The 16842-nt window shown below is 41.0% G+C and overlaps 1 protein-coding gene across 12 annotated transcripts in view; it reads left to right on the top strand.

Annotated features, from left to right (window-relative positions):
- Positions 1 to 16842, top strand: part of LOC111862945 (trithorax group protein osa) — a 278921-nt gene that overhangs the window by 236119 nt on the left and 25960 nt on the right. For 7 of the 12 annotated variants that reach the window (XM_023848821.2, XM_023848817.2, XM_023848819.2 and 4 more), the window contains 7 exons: positions 1449 to 1676; positions 5488 to 5654; positions 6987 to 7148; positions 8627 to 9131; positions 9200 to 9340; positions 10626 to 10816; positions 12368 to 12409. In XM_023848821.2, the coding sequence (XP_023704589.1) occupies positions 1449 to 1676; positions 5488 to 5654; positions 6987 to 7148; positions 8627 to 9131; positions 9200 to 9340; positions 10626 to 10816; positions 12368 to 12409 (1436 nt within the window). The remainder of the gene's footprint in view (positions 1 to 1448; positions 1677 to 5487; positions 5655 to 6986; positions 7149 to 8626; positions 9132 to 9199; positions 9341 to 10625; positions 10817 to 12367; positions 12410 to 16842) is intronic. The other 5 variants (XM_023848824.2, XM_023848822.2, XM_023848820.2 and 2 more) reach the window with 3 other exon arrangements.

Below are 16842 nucleotides of genomic sequence, written 5' to 3'. Positions count from 1 at the left end.
CACCTCCATCTGTAAGCCGATTGACTAGAAAATGTGGGAGCCGCGACGTCTCACAAGCCTATGGGCCTCCAGGGCCTGTTACAGGGATAATTTTGCTTCCTCCCGGCTTTCCACAGGAACTGCGGGCCGTGCGTGTTAGTCTCAGCCTTTTCTGATTCAACGACAGTCATCAGATTCATAAACTGTATAATTCAGAGCGTTTTGTGAAAGTGGTGTGCATGTCATGCTATTGATGACCTCTCTGCATCATTTTCTTTTATTGCTAGTGGGGTGGGACTGAGTTCCTTGTACTGCGGCCACTTCTGGCCTATTGTACCAGCCCCGGATGATAGGCGAGGGTGATTGTGGAGCAATTGGTGGAATGAAGATTGGCAGGGGAAACCGAAGTACTCGGAGAAAACCTGCCCCAGCACCACTTTGTCCACCACAAATCCCACTTGACCAAACCCGGGCCGCTGCGATGGGAAGCCAGCGACTAACCGCTTGAGCTATGGCGCGACCGTCTCTCCCCATCTTGGTACTCATTTGACTTCCTCTTAGCCATAATGTTAAGGTAGTGGTAGTTCGGTGTTTCACGTAGTCACAGCACTGTCACCACTGTCTTCGGCTAAAATACAGGAATGGAATTGACGGAAGTAAACAAAAAGAAACAAGGAGATTTGATCTTGTTAAATGATGTGGTGTTAAGGACAGATTTTGGAAAATTGTGGAAGGAATGGTCACAGTCTGTTTTAAGGCAGTATTTCATAATCATCCTTTCATTTGATCCTGTGTCATCATTGCTGGTGACAGTATCGTGAAGGGAATTGCTACTTGAATAACTGAACAATGATTGAGATTTTAAGAATGGTGAAGATCTATGTCATACTTGATACTCTTGCAGTGTTTACTGCCTTCTGGGATGTGATGCCGTGTAGTCTGGTAGGTATATTACAATGTGTCATGGGAAACTGCTGCTCTCATCTTCAGCAAAGAACCAAACTACGTGGTGCTTTATCCCAGAAGGCTAAAATCTTGAATGTCGCCTTCTGAGTTGTGACACCGTGTAGTCTGACAGGTGGTTACCAACCTTTTAGAGGAACCTTTAGTGTCGTGCCCAAAAAGATGCAGCGTGTTGGTCTCAGCTTTTGGCAAGCCACCTAGCAGTCTGCATGGTATTATGATCCAAAAGAAGAGATTATAAGACAGACTAATGTATCATTTCATTGGAATCCAGAAACTGAAGAAATGGCTAGTAGAAGACCAAATTCTGTGTGAGGATACTAATGATAGTATCTGTTCGAGTATTAGGGCTATTTAGATCTATTGGAGATACTACAAAACAACTTTTCTATCTTACAAAAGTCTTCCCAATGTTCTTTTTGCTGTCAGTTTATATTGTAAGGTATTTTTTTCGAATCCTGAGTTCTTCTGAGTGAAACAGTGACAACATAGTTTTGCGCTTACAGGCCAACAGAACATTCCGATGCCTCCCCGCCCTTCCAGTGGTCAGTCGGATGGAAGTGGACCTACTCGTATGAGTCACTCACCAATGGCAACTCAGAGTGGATACCAGCAGCCGCTAGCGCCGCCATCTCATATGCACCCATACAAGATGGCAGCTCACCCTGGTATGGTTCCTCCTGGTGGCCAGCAGATGGCTCCATATACTCCACAAGGGCAGCAGTACCCACAAGGTATGTGTCCCACTTGTTCAGATATGCACATTTGTGTAAGAGTACTGAATTTGACATGAAGGAATGCTCATGCTTGGACACAGTAGCCGCAGTGTGTCGTAACATGGTGGCCTTCGTCCTTGGTTTGGAGTGGACATGTCTGTTCAACAGCCTGTGTTATATTTTTCTGCTGGAATCATTTCATCCTTATTGTTGTCTTTAAGAACTTAGTGCACACATTTGGCCTACTTTACTGTTATTTCATATCTTTAGTTTATCTTTGCCTGATCGTCGTCAGTAACAAATTACTGTTTTGTTTAATTTTAAACTGATTAGAAAATGAATGTCATAACTTGATTTTTATCCAGCCACGTACAGCTGTAGATGCTGAAGTACTTGGAAACCCACTCGTAAGGTCACAGCAAAAATATGGCTTAACTTGAATTTCCTCGTTTATTTTTCGACAGTCATAGATGGTCAGAAACATGAGGCAGTGACACCACTTGCAAGATGTATAGCATGATTAGGAGGATAATATTGTGTGGCATGTATATATACCCTTTGCTAGGCAACGACCCATATGCAGCAACAGAGGAACAGTATTTTCTGTGTGGTCCATGCCAAGATATTATAAGCAGTACAGTTAGTAGTTGCAGTAGCTGAGGTCGGGGTTACTTGTGGAACCTGGAGGAAGGGGAAATTCCGCCTTTGGAAGCCGCTACCGAGCAACGGCTAGTGAAGGCATGACTAGTATGTGTGTATCAGTGAACTGTAAAGTGTAGTCAGTCGCTGTATCAAAGAGCCAGATCCAATCACCATCTGTAGTAACTCCATCACTTGACAATATCCATCGTTGTAACATACACAGAACATTTTTATATTTTCATCTTCACATTCTAGGTGTCTTGTTATTAAGTATTCCCTCTTTATTTATTTTACTATGATTCTTTTTAGGGCGCGCGGTAGTATAGTTCGTTGAGGCACTGTGTTATGAGCCAGAAAGTTGCAGATTCGAATCCCGATGAGTTGGATTTTTTTTTTCACTTCACCTAATTCTTCCAGCCTCATTGTGGCCCTGGGGTTGATTCAGCCTCTAACAGAAATGAGTACTAGGAATCTTCCTGGGGGTAATGGGCAGGCAGGCAGCGTATAAGGCTGACAACCTCAACGCCATCTGTGAGCTGATTGTCTAAAGAAAATGTGAGATGTTTTTGAGGACACATACTTTTGCACCATGGTTTAGCACTGGTAATTTATGGGGGAGTGAAATTGCAACTCAAGCCTTTCATGCATGATATGATAGGAATGGATTGAAGGTTGTTTAGTTTTGTTTGAACTGCAATGGTTAAGAGTATAGTGAGATCATTCAGGCAATGGATGAGAAAGTTTTATGTAGGATTTCAAGTTCTCACACCAGTGAATATTAAGAGTTATATCCCCATAGATAAAACTCAAGAAATGTTTAAATTGCACGTATTTGTAGCCGCTAGCAAGTTGTATGAATGGGCAGCGCTGAATCTCCTCATATTGTACTATTGCACCAGTCCCTGATAACAGATAAGGTCGGAGGAATGGTGGAATGATAATTGGCAGGGGAAAATGAAGGCGCTTAGGGTACTGCTCCACTTCCACATAACCCCCTGCACATGAATTACCCCAGGATTCAACCCAGGCTTCCATGGAGATGGAAGCCAGTGGTAACCACCTGCCAATTGGTAGCAAAATATCAGAACAGTTAAGTGAAATTTGTACGTTGTGGCAGATGTTTGCTGCTGCTTTTGAAGGACAAGCGTGGTCACTTGGGCCAAGGAGCGGGTGCTAAACTGAAGAGTAAACGCACATAAGCAGTGGTGATAGTCACTGTTTGTGACTGGAGCCTGAACATCCTCCTGCACAGCACAGGACATGACAGCTGAATTAATTACCTTTAGTTAGTATACCAGTTTTTGTTTATAACAGTGGTGTACATGTCGCCATGGGGACATCCCGATTTCGATACTGGTGATATGCTAAATGCCATGCTTGTGTATGGAAGTAGGCGGGATTTGTATGGGGATAGATACAGATGTGTTGTGCACAGCATAATGCAGCTGGACAAATTGGAGGTTTATTCCCTTCAGCTGTTTTACATTTTCAATTAATCTGCTAGCACTTGAGCACCATTGCATTGTTTGTGAATCTGTTCACGTGATGCTAGCAGGTCGCCTCTCCTATAGAGGGAACATGTTAATTAGCAGTAAACTGAATTCAGAATTCCATAAATCTCTTGCTTGGCGTTAACTGTTCGTTGTCTAAACACACAAGCCTTGCATTTTCGTTGTAAACAAACAAATACACATTCTTCCCTTAAGATATGGTTGTTGTCCTTGTTGATATCGCACAAACCCAGTGAAGAAACTCCAACAAAATCAAGAATTGGAAGTTGACTTGTATAATTAAAAAGAAGCTAAAAATACAAGCGTTATATCCGTGTTCAGACAACTGCCTCAATACCTGTTTGTTCACTTGTTTGCTGAACTCACCTGCTGCCATTTTTATATGACTGTTATCTTCTTATCAACAAAACCGACCTATCATAAAGAAGGCAGTGGCTTGTCCTCTGTGTTGAGAAGTAATGGTGTACAGATTACATGTGTTTCCTGACACTGTACGCAGTTGTCATACTTCCATGACTTGATGTCCCAAAATTTAGCGGAGGCACAGTGTTTGAGGCTTTTATGGTAGTGAATATTGTGGCATTTAGACCCATTGCTAAGCAACCACCATGAAACAAACAAATATACAACAGCCGTTGTTGGGTAGTGGCTTCCCCAACAGAAATTAACACAACAATTCCATGGCAACAATAATGGGAGGTGATGTTTTCTACATAAGTCTGCGCTGAGATGTTAGGACAAGTTAGGAGCTGCAGTTAGTTAGAGGACTGTTGTGTTTCAGTTATTGTTAGCTATTGCTGTGAGAAGCTGGTAGGTGAGGCCAGAGACAGTTCAGGAACCTAGAGGAAGGGGAACGTCTGCTGTCGGAAGCCGCTACCAAGCAACGGCAGTGAAGATGTGACCATGGGCACTAGTGTGTTTGTGTGAATGCGTGCGTGTCAGTGTACTATAAAGTGTAGTCACACACCGTATCAAAGAGTCCAGTAAATCCGGTTATCAATCCAAAACTTGTCTATAGTCACTAAAGCGCGTGACAGTATTAAAATTGTGGTTTCTTGTACTGTGAACACCTTATAGCCTGGTAAATTGTGACCAGTGTTTCAGAGAAAGACGTTGCAGTGAGCAGGTTGGTCTTGCAGTAACTCTGTTGCCCTATGTTCAGGGGGTACTTGGTTTGAATGTCAGCTGGGGCAGTGGTTGCCCACCTTAAGTGTTTGGTGGCTTTTACTCAGTCCCTCCAGGCATCAGGAATATCATTATGGTGTAAAATACAGTATGAGCTTGTACATATAGCAACAATTAGAAGTGGGTGTGTAAAAATATATGCACCAGGGGACTCAGACGACCAGAATCCATCATTGGGTATGCTGCGTAAATAACAACAGTTTGCTGTGTTGTGATCTACTGAGAAATCTTCAGTCTTAAACACTACTATTGAGATCGTGGTTAATAGTGATGTGTCATTCCCAGAATGAATGAAGCCATCACACAAACAGGTTCTGAGGAGTATGATGATATGTAATGATCACCATAAGCATGTTATATATGTAGATGGTTGGGTAGCCCCTGGCTTCTTGTGTTCTCATTATGAATATTCAATTGACTGGTCCCACGCAGCAGTGAAATTCTGCAGCTTTTGTTTTGTACTGCAGTTTGCAATTTTTCCCCCCCTCCAGGTAACTATACTCCTCGGCCACAGCAGCTTGGTAACATGCAGTATGGTGCCACCCAAGGTTATGGACCAGGTCCAGGGGGCCAACAGAACCCCCAGGCTAACAACATGGGCCCAGGGCAGTACCAGGGGCGGCCGTTGCCCAACCATGTGGCTCAGTTTCCGTATCAGGTGAGTGCAGTATGCAAGTAATTGAATCAACACTACACTCAGAAATTTTCCTGTAAAACGGTTAACATTAGCCTTATCACCGTGGTTACTGTATTGTGATAGGGCAGCTGGAAAGTAGCAGAATGAATACATGTGGCCATTGCCAGTCCAGTGGTGCGGATCAGCTGGACAAGCCAGCCAGTCAGTAGTCAGTGGTTAGCAATCTTGAGTTGCATTGTTAGAAGCTGTTACCTAGCAGTGACTAGTGGACAAACAGAAGACCATATGCATGCTGTAGTTGTAGTGATATATAGAGTGTAAATTACCAAGACTGTTACAGTCGTTCATAGTTATGAGTTAATAGCATTCAGTAAATCCAATTATCAATCGGAACCCCATGGCTTAGTTGCCATCACATGACTAGCATATACCATATACTGTCATCATCATGAGTAAGCTGTCAAGATGACAGGTCCACAATCTCTTCCAAAACAGTTCCTCCACTTAATGCGATCTAGAGCTTTCTCCTTCAAATGAGAATATCCTCTTCTGTCCCCAGGGTTATCCAGCATCTTCTTATGTCTTCCTCGTCTTCTGGTCACTTCTATCTGCCCATCTATCTTTCCTTCAATAATTTCTTTTAGAAGGCAGTTTCTGCGTAAAACATGACCAATCCAATTAGCCTTCCGTTTTCTTATTTCGTGTAGGATATTCCTCTGCTCACTGACTCTAATTAACACTTCTTCATTTCTCACATAATCGGTCCAACTGATCTTCTCCATCCTTCTCCAACACCACATTTTGAAACTTTCCAGATGTTTCTGATCTACTACCCTAAGTGTCCAAGTTTCAGCCCCATACAAAGCGATGCTCCAAATGTAGCATTTCACTAGTTTCTTCCTCAAATTTAAGTCCAATTTGCTGGTAAAAAGATGATTCTTCTTCTTGCTAAATGCAGCTTTTGCCATGGCAATCCTGGATTTAATTTCACTAGTACACCTTGCATCATCTGTTAACCATATACTGTAACACTAAAAATTGTCAATTTTGACCACACAGCATATTTGTTTTTCAGTGAACAGCAGTAACTTTTGCAGTAGTGTCGCAATGCATTTTCTCCATCAAATAAGTACTAAATTGTTAAGTAATATCTAGATGGACTTCATGCTTCAAATAATTGAGTAAATACTGATATGTCTGCTCTCGGTTTTGTAGTATTGATTTGCGCTACAGACAATAGTCAAGAAATACACACAGGATTTTGATAGTGAAATGTCATGGAACTGACTTTGCCTCTTGTGTCACTGAATGACACAAGTGAAGTAGGTTGCTGACAAAATGGTGTGTTTCCAGGGGTGGGGAGGGCCTACAATGAACCAAGGACCCCCTCCCAATATGATGGGTGGCCCTGGTAAGGGGCCAGGGCCTCAGCCCAATGTGCCACCTCAGGCTGCAAATCCTACAGCTGGTCCTCGGCCACATACTTCACCACATTACCTCAAACAGCACTTGCAGGTATGTGAGCCACAGGTTGTCTCTATATTCTGTTTCACCGCAATGCTATTAACTTTGTAGTGGTTGGGTTCTCAAGTATTGACTACACGCTCTCACTTTTCACTGTTTGCTATTCTGTAATACAATATATATTGATAATCCTTTTGTAAATATAAAATGTAATGTAATTGTGAAAAGAAAGCTCAGAAAATACACAATTTTGGATTACCATAAGCAACTGACTTTTGAACAAAGAGACATTGCATGAAACTAAATTATGTAGTGGTCATGAACAAGTGATCAGTCTTCCATATTAATGTTTCCTGTCTCTTCTGTGAATATTGTTAATGTTGTGACATGAATATGTGAAGCGTAGTGTACTGTATAAATAAATCAGTTTGCTGTTCTTTGTTTATGAGTGTTATTCATGGGAGGTGGCATTAAATTCACTGCCTCTGTGATCATTCATTGGCATGTAGGACTGGAAAGGAATATGGGAGAAAGCATGGGAAGGTAATAATACGAAATCCTGTATAACAAATGATGGGACTTCCTGTTGAATTCTCAACTGGTGTTGCTAGTACAATAATTAAATGTATTTGCACTAAAATCTTCTTGGGCAGTGAACCTTAGTAAAGTTTAGTTAACAGCCAATGTGTTGGACAGCTGTTCTGTCTCCCATTATGGAGTCAGTTTTGTAATGACCAATAGCCAGTGATATATCAGTCAGTCAGTCAGTGTGATGCTTCATCCTTATTGGTGCTCTGGTGACAGGAAGGAGGAGTCAGATTGAGTGGACATAACTCTCATTTTCCAAGGCATCAGAATAGCCTTATTTATAGGCCCAGTAGAGTGGAAATGTCCTTATATCATCTCCACCTGAAGATGGAAGTAGAAGCCTTTTCTGAAATATGTGATTTTATATAAAGAGCTAGGCTGATGGACATGGTCCGAAACTGTATAGCGTTACTGTATTATATTTGGTTTCAGAGCGTTCTTTGTATTTTGCTATCATCATATTCTGCCATCTTTGCTCAGTTGAACTACAGATTTTGGTTTTGTTGATTTTGCATTTGGCCATCTGTAGTTCAAAGGAGGTCTGGGAATCTATAACAACTAAACGTTTTTGAAATTTTTCCCCATTTTGAAAGGTGTAATGATGTGAGTGATGTGTATTGAAACAGATTGCAGTTTCTTTTTAATGCCAAGCTCATGAAACACTCGCAGAGGTCTGACCGATAAAACAAAATAAATCTTAGAGCTCAGAGGGTTAAGTGTTTTTGTTGTGTAGGGCGGTCAAAGTTGGCAGTAGTAACACCGAAGAGTTAGATCTTTTGGGATATAATGCCTTGTAGATCGCTGAAATTCAGCCAGTGTTCCTTCAGAATGTCAGTTGACTTTCAGCAGACTGCATGGCGTTATGTCTCCTTATGATAGAACTCTTCCTAACCACCGCTGTGAGAACCCAAAGTCCTACATAGTAGCATTGTTTCTTGCAGCATAAGATGGGTTTTGGGGCTTCTGGCATGCCTCCCAGTTCCAGTCCCCTTCAAGTGGGCTATGGAGGTGCGACATCACCTGGGATGCCCCCAGGCAGTGCGCCGGGTATGGGACCACCTGGTAGCATGCATCATCACACTGGGATGGGCTCACCCATGGGTCCTCCACCATCAGGACACCACCATCCTGGAATGGGCCCTCCACCACCTAGCGGCCCTGGCATGAGCATGGGCCCTCCCTCATCAGCTGGCACATCAAGTGGAACCACTGGACCAATGGTGGTCTCAGCACCCACCAGCATTCCCCCATCAGTAACTGTGAGCACCCCGTCCCCTCTCCCAAATAGCCACATACACCACGATGGACCTGGTCCCATGCCCCCACCAGCCTCCACCTCCAACTCCCATCCTCCTCAGCACTCAATCCCAGGTGGCAGCCATGCAACAGACATGGTTGGCCCTCCAGAGCCATCGCATGACAACGGCATCACCACCACCTCCACTGGTAAGTTTTGTAACTTATGTGTTTGCGCAGTTGGTAACTGTGATCTGCATGCTTAAATTTTATTGAAGTTGGGTGTCAAGTTGCAGGCACAACAACGAACGTGACTCCGGCAACTCCAGGCACAGTGACATCAGTCGTGACCACTGGTCCAGATGGCGCACCCTTGGATGAGGGCTCCCAGCAGTCAACACTTTCCAATGCATCAGCAGGTATGGTGTCATCACGCACACAGTTTGTTCTTTCAGACAGAGGCAGAGCCAGTTGTTCACGGAAGCATTCAGTTTGCAAATTCATGATGGGAACTATCGTGTTTATGAAGTGCAAGCTCTAAGACATTATGAATAAATGTGGATACTTAAGTTTACAGGAATATGTGGCATTGACATTAAGGGAATGAAAATTTTGTTAAGAGAATAGTATAATTGCCAGTCACAGTGGCCGCACGGTCTAAGGCATGAAATGTCTTTTCTCTCTCGAACACTGGGATCATGGGGTTGAATCCCACTCAAGGCATGGATGTTTATGCAGGTTTATTCTGTATGTTGTTCTCTGTGTAGGTAGTTTCCTTGTGACGGGCTGATCCTCTGTCCAAGGAGTCCAACCGACTGTATAGGATTAAGAAACTGAAAAAGTGGCCAAGGCCCACAAGGGCTGTAGAGCGACAGAGAGATAGAACAGTATAATTATTGAACATGTATCGGAACTTCATTATTTATGAAACCCTGTCTGAGACAGTGGCAGAGGTTTACAAATAAAATTTCATACAACCTTGAACAAAATAAATGGAAAATCAAGTAACTCACTGCTCACTTATCCTCCAACTTGGCCATTCATCACAGTATGCCATTCATATGGATGAAAATGAGCAGCAAATTATGTATAGTTGTCAAGAAATTGCAAATGTAACTGCATGCACTATGTGGCAACAGAAGGAAAGCTGTGTCCCCAAAGTGTGTTCCGAGAGAGATTTTGCTCTATGACAGTTTGTTACTGTGCGAGCTTGGTTGGATGGTGCAGGGGTGCACAAAGCACCATTGAACAGCATACCTTGGATAAGGGAGCAAAAGGGCTGTGAAGCTTCTGTAAACAAATGTTATCAATTAAATGTAAAACATCATACTAGGGAAATTCTGAATCCAATTTTGAGCCCTGGTTATTTAATCTATGTGACACTAGAAGACTGATGGCAGTGCAGTCATTTCTGCTCCTTTACTATGCAAATTTTGTTGTGGTTGGCATTTAAAGGGTGTCAGTATGTCCCAGTTGTCATCCTTAATTTAACAATTTTAATGTTTACTCATATAACTAGGAAAATTGGGAATGATGAGTTGAATTGCATCCAAGAAGTTTACTGCAAAACCAGCATGTTACTTTTACACCCATGGCAGAAGTACAGAGTTAGTTTCATATTTCTGGATGTCCTCTATTAGTTCCACAGTACTAAACAGAAAAGCTATGTAAATGTTAAACAACCCTATGGTTCGGTTTTTCTAGCATCTGGTGAAGATCCAGGCTGCACCCCAAAGTCCCGCAAGGATGGCTCTATTGTCGGAGGACCTTACCACAGCCATCCCCCCACACCACAGAGTACGGTGCCCTCTCCTGGTGCTGCCAGTCTCAATTCAATGCATGAGGAATACGGGGATGTGAACAGCCCCAGTTGGCCCCGCACACCTGCCAGTCCAGTGAGTATGCCCCACATGTGTTTAAGTCAGTATATTTCCATTGGTAACATGGCAGTGAAATAACAAGTACAGTATTTAGAAACATCGCATAGTGAGGACAGAGTTGTCTTCATGGGCAGTTTATTTAGTAAACATGGTACTGAATACTTGATGTACTTACTCACACTTAAATATAGTGTACCATTTTGTTTCATCAGGCTAACTTCATGTGTTATTTTGGTGGTATATTCTTAACAATAATGAATACATCATTCTGAGGCTGCAGAAAGGTGTCCCATGGTTTGACTTGCTCCATATCTCTGCTAAGCTGTTGTGCTACTCACTCAGTGCACTTCCCAGTATTCCTGTACAGTCATCTAGCTGTTCTCTTCACATGAATGTTGGTACCAGTAACCACTTGATGACCTTTGCTATCAAAACATGCTTTGGGTTGGCTGATGTGTGCAAGAGGGTGCTGGAGGTAGAAAGGGGAAGCCATGGGACATCTTTACATAGCTTCATTATAGCTAAAAGTTGGAATGAACGTATTTATGCAGTCCACACTTTGTCATATCTTGTCAGTTAATGAGCATTTAAACTCTAAATAAAGAGGGATCCTATAGAAATGAAAATGTTTTCGTAATGCTCTCCTTTCTAATTCAGAGTGGGGTACCATGTGATACTTTCATGCCTGCAGGTTATTCAGGTAGTATTGTACATTGAACATGTTCTAACTTTTGTGACAGACGTGTGTTGTTAAAGCAATACATCTGTTTGACTCTATCCATTGTATTATTTGGGCTTAAAAACAAGATGATGGACAGTGTCCAATGTATGCATCAGTTTAGTGTTACAGTTTTATTAGTTGTAAATAATGTATATTATAAATTAGCATTTCACATATTATGGACTTTTTATGGAATATGGCTTAATGAATAAAGGTGTAAACATACCTACTGTTTCTGCTTGAAACATATCTTATTCTCATTAGGATGTATGCTAGCACGTTGACCATCACGTCAGGGGCACAAAATTGTTCAGTAACCCTGGCGGTATAGTAATTTAAATTGTCATGTTTATGCATTGCAGTGTAATCATAGAGGAATAATATTCTTAAAATCACTCAGTGCTGGATGAGACTTTATCTTCTCCTCAGGTTTAGTTACTGGAGTTGTGCGATGGAGAGGTTAGCTGTATATGCTGTTGTTTTATGAAAATAAATCCAGTGCACACTTCCAGTCTCAATGCATAAGTCCATGCGCCATTCTGTGAATTATTTTTTTTTCCTTCCCCCTCCCAATTTTGGGGTTTAGCACATTTGGACGGAGTGGTTTTCTGAATCTGCAGTTGAGTTCTACAAGGGACCTCTTTTTGGGTTCCATTTATTTAAGCAAATAACTTTCCAGAGGGTCAAATTTTGCTTCAATTTTGAAACGTTGGCAGTCAGACATGGACCTGAAAGGATTAGTTCCATTGCTGCCAACGACAGTGTTTGTTCTCCTGCGGTGATGGTCAGCATGTTTGTATGGGGACTCGATGATGCTCAGACCCATCGTACTTGTTTATTTTCAGGTGTTTAACAGTCATGTGCACCAAGACCCATACAGATCAAAGGTTTTTATCGTTTATGTATTGTCTTGCTGTTGTGCTTCAGGAAACTAATGTGCCACATTTACTAAAATCCCTCCACATTCTGCACAGATCATGCCGAAACTGAATCAGTGTCTGTCTGCTTTGAAACTGACATCTTGCGGTGCCATGATACACATCGTTGTCCGTTTTGCTGATAACTCTTTGATCTTGCTAGAGTGGAAGTATAGTTGGTCAAATTTTCCATGATTAACCTTTCTTGCCCTGAAGTAGGGAATTTTATATCTTGTGATGGTATAGGGCTGCAGCCAGGTTTTAATTTAGGGTTAACAATATTTGCATTATAAAACAAATGCAAGACTGAGCCATTCAGACTGCACGCTTGTTATTATCAGTAGTGCAAGGTGCAGCCATTAAAAATTAATGTGCTAAATGATATTGCATAGATGTCTTAATACAGTGAATATAACCTTTTCATATCCACCTGATCCTTCCAACCGCACTATGGCCCTGGGGTCGACTTGGCCTCTAACAGAAATGAGTAGCGGGAATCTTCCTGGGGGTAAAGGGGGAGGGAATGTGTCAGAATCATATTTCTAGAACCTACCTTTGGATGACAGAGTTAAGTAATGTTGAATGTAACTTTAGTAAAGACAGATCTTGATAACTTCAGACTGAAAAATATATTCCTGTGCATCAAACAGTCATATTATATTTAATGTCTTTATATTTGTGTCTTAATATCTGTAAGAGACATGATAACAAAAGTGATGAGAGAGAACTGTGTTAAAAAATTGATTTTCCTTCAGTTCTGTGAGATAAACATCAAAGCTGTGTTGGCACTTTCGCTTGAAATGTTTTGAAAGAGACTGTTGTGTGCATTTGTCTTGTATTAAGTGTTTTCCTGGAAACTTTATATAATCTTTGCCAATCTTACCTTCTGCTTCTCTTCGTATTTAAGGAAGTTATCTGTGATCAGGAGTTTCTACAGTCTGAAATTTATGTCATTGGGTCGCAATTTGGAATCTTTTTCACATAACGATGTCCCTACACAGTGAAGATATACGGGGATCTTAACCTTTCTGCATGGCAGTATATAACAGGCTACTCTAGACTTATATTCAGGAGATGCTGAGTTCAGGTCTCAGCAAGTACACTGTCAAACCTGACTGAGGCTTATTGTGGTTTTCCTGAGTCTCATCAGGCAGATATCAGTATGCTACCTCGATTGGGCCGTGAACACTTCCATATCCTTTCCAATTCATTGTACACCTACCATCCAGTCATTTGATTCTGTATAATCCGTGCTACTAACTGTGGAGCTTAGTCCATCTTGAGAAGCTAATAGTTGCTCAGGTACTTATGAAATTCTTCTCATATTATGTAACCTGAAGGTTCATTACTGTATTCACAAGTGCTTGCCACTGGCCCCTGTCCTTAGCCATATGAATCCAGTCCACACCCTCCCAGCTAATGTCTAGGTCTCCTTCCTTCATGTTGCCCTATGAAAACTTTGTATCCAATTCTATTCTCACAAATTTATTCATTCATTTATTTCATTTCCATAAATCCATACAGAAACAAGTTCCATGAGGTGTGGAAATAGTCAAGTTTGAATCTTAACATAGATACAATAAAAACATAGAAAAACAAGTTATAGAATACATAAATTAATATAATTACATTTCAAAATAACAATTAGTATATAGTAAGCAATCATATTTCTGCCAAGGCCCTTTATATATATTGTTATGTTAATTGTAATAATAAGTGAACAATTAATAATTACTTTAGCAAAATAAAATCATCTATTAAAAAATTCATCAAGTGTGTAGAAGGAATTATTACTCAAAAAGTCCTTCAATTTGACTTTAAATTGATTAGGTATGGAAGCAATTTCTTTAAGATTATAAGGGAGTGCATTAAAGACCTTCACCGCCATGTGGGACACGCCCCTACCATATACAGCCAGATTCACCTGGTTCATATGTAGATCCATTCTCCGTCTAGTTAATAAATCATGATAGTCATTGTTTAGAGCAAACTTGTCTCTATTTTTAACAACGAACATCATCAGTAAGTATACATATTGAGCTCTTAAAGGGAGTATATTTAATTCCTTGAATCTATTTCTACACGATTGTTTATATCCACAACCAACCATTAATCGTATAGCTCTTTTTTGCATCCTAAAAACCTTTTCAGCAGAAGCTGAATTACCCCAGAATATCAAGCCATAGGACATGACAGAATGGAAATAAGAGTTATAAATAATTTTCAGGGTAGTAATAGTCATTATGGGTTTCATGTTCCTTATCATATAACAAGCTGAACTCAGCCTAGTTAACAGCTCATCAATATGTCTTTCCCAATTCATAGTTCTAGTAATAGTTATACCAAGGAATTTAAGATCGTAAGAGCTCGTGATTTGTGTTAGTATGTTACCTACATCCCTTCCAATAGACGCCTTGTTGTTAGCAGTAAAATTTATACAACATGTTTTTACAGTGTTTAAAGACAATAAATTTTTTGAAAACCAATCACTAAGTATAAAATAAACCTCATCTAGTAAATTCTTTAGCTGCCCAGAATTGGGATGTGATACCAAGACACTTGTATCATCAGCAAATAAAACAGGTATACTGTTTAACTCCAAGATCTTAGGTAGGTCATTAATATAAATTATAAACAACAGTGGTCCAAAACTGAGCCCTGCGGAACCCCGTTTCTTACACTAACCCATTTAGATCATGTTAAAACATTTCCATATCTATTTCTAATTTGTGTTCTCTGATATCTATTATGTAAATAAGACTTATATAATAAGTGCATGACACATAAGACTCTTATGTGTCATGCACTGTTCATCCGTCCTCCTATTCGGTAAGTCTAGTAAGATTTTGTGAGAGGTTAAATTAGGAGGCTCATTGCTGTGCCATTTTCTCCTTCCTCTGCCACATGCTCCCTCTTACTTCCAGATATTCTCCTTGGCACTCTGTTCTGAAACACCCCAAGCAGTGTTCTTCCCTTAATGTGAGATACAAAAGAGTTTCACACTCATGGAAAACCACAAGCAGAATCATAATTTCATATGTTTTAATCTTTGCATTTCTAGATAGGTGAGAAGGTAAAAGATCATGAACAGCAATAAATAAATGAATGAAATGAATACCTCACTGAGGAAGTGAAATCACAGCTCTGTTGTCTGTGTTCAAATGTGATGTGCAGAATGGGAGGAAGCCCCCCCCCCTCCCCACCACCCTGTGTCTTGTGGCATGGACTTGCCAGCAACTAGGTGTGCATGGTCCACATTTGTTGGTGTTGGAGGACGTTCTGAATAGCAGGGGCATGTTCATAACAGGATAGCTGCTTGATAGGATATTGGCATTAATTTCAAGTGTAATGCTTTTGTGTCATTGGGTTTTGTTCTTCTCTAAAAGCTTTGAATTTAGGAACTAACAATTTTATGGTTTGATTCTAATCACAGGGTCATCATTAGCAACTTGAATGCAAGTAATAGAGTTCTAGCTATACCGAGGCCACAGAAAGTTTGCCCATGGATCCCCCCTGCATCTCCCTTGAACTGTTATACTTCCATGCCCAGCGCACACTTCCCTGTATTCCCATCTGGTTGTCTAGCCATTCTGTTTGCACCAGTGTTGGTAAGGAAAATGTGTGCTACAGACTAGCACTTTCAGTTGATTGGTGTAAGTTAAAGGGGCCTTGAGGGGTGTGTGACAGTAGACAGAGAAAGAAAGCTTCAAATCCTCTCATCCCCACCATACTTGGGGTTTCTTTCCATGGCCTCAGTATAGGTTTTCATCAAGCATGGCAGATGTTTTGTTGTTTCAAATTAAATTTTACCACATTTTGTTTCCTATCATAACAGTTCATATTGTGTTCATCCTTAGTACTATTTGAATAAAGTCTGGTTTCTATAGGGAATGTCACCACAAAACAAGCTCCATGGCTTTAGTCCACAAGCGAACTATACTGACCAAGTGACCATTGCTTGTCAGCGAAATTAGTGCCAACTTTAGGAGAGGTCACTTCTTTCTGGGGAGTGGCACCATGTACTGTGGTAGATCATTACCAGCATTCCAAAGGAAGATGCTGCCCTCATGTTCAGGATAGAATGGTATTGTCCATCTGAAACATCTCTGAGGATGTATCATCATTGTTAGAAAGTTACTGGAATCTATTTTCAGCATTCAATGACAACCAAAATCACCATACTTAAGGCCTCAGTCTAAACACTTGATGTCTCTTCAGTGAAGTTGCTTACTGAAGATATGACATACCTTTAGAAATACATATTTCGCATGGACAGTAATTCTTCTACCCTCGAGGTGAAGACTGTACATTCCTCCAAAATGTTGGTAGTGGTACACCGAACTGAACAGCTTTAGATCCAAGAGGAGAGTGCTCTTGAAAGCCACCCCCATGAGAACCTCAAA

Source organism: Cryptotermes secundus, unplaced genomic scaffold (genome assembly GCF_002891405.2).
Source record: "Cryptotermes secundus unplaced genomic scaffold, Csec_1.0 scaffold763, whole genome shotgun sequence".
Classification (NCBI taxonomy): Eukaryota; Metazoa; Arthropoda; class Insecta; order Blattodea; family Kalotermitidae; genus Cryptotermes; species Cryptotermes secundus.
The sequence above is the reverse complement of the archived record's forward strand: the minus strand, read 5'-3'. Positions and strand labels throughout refer to the sequence as shown.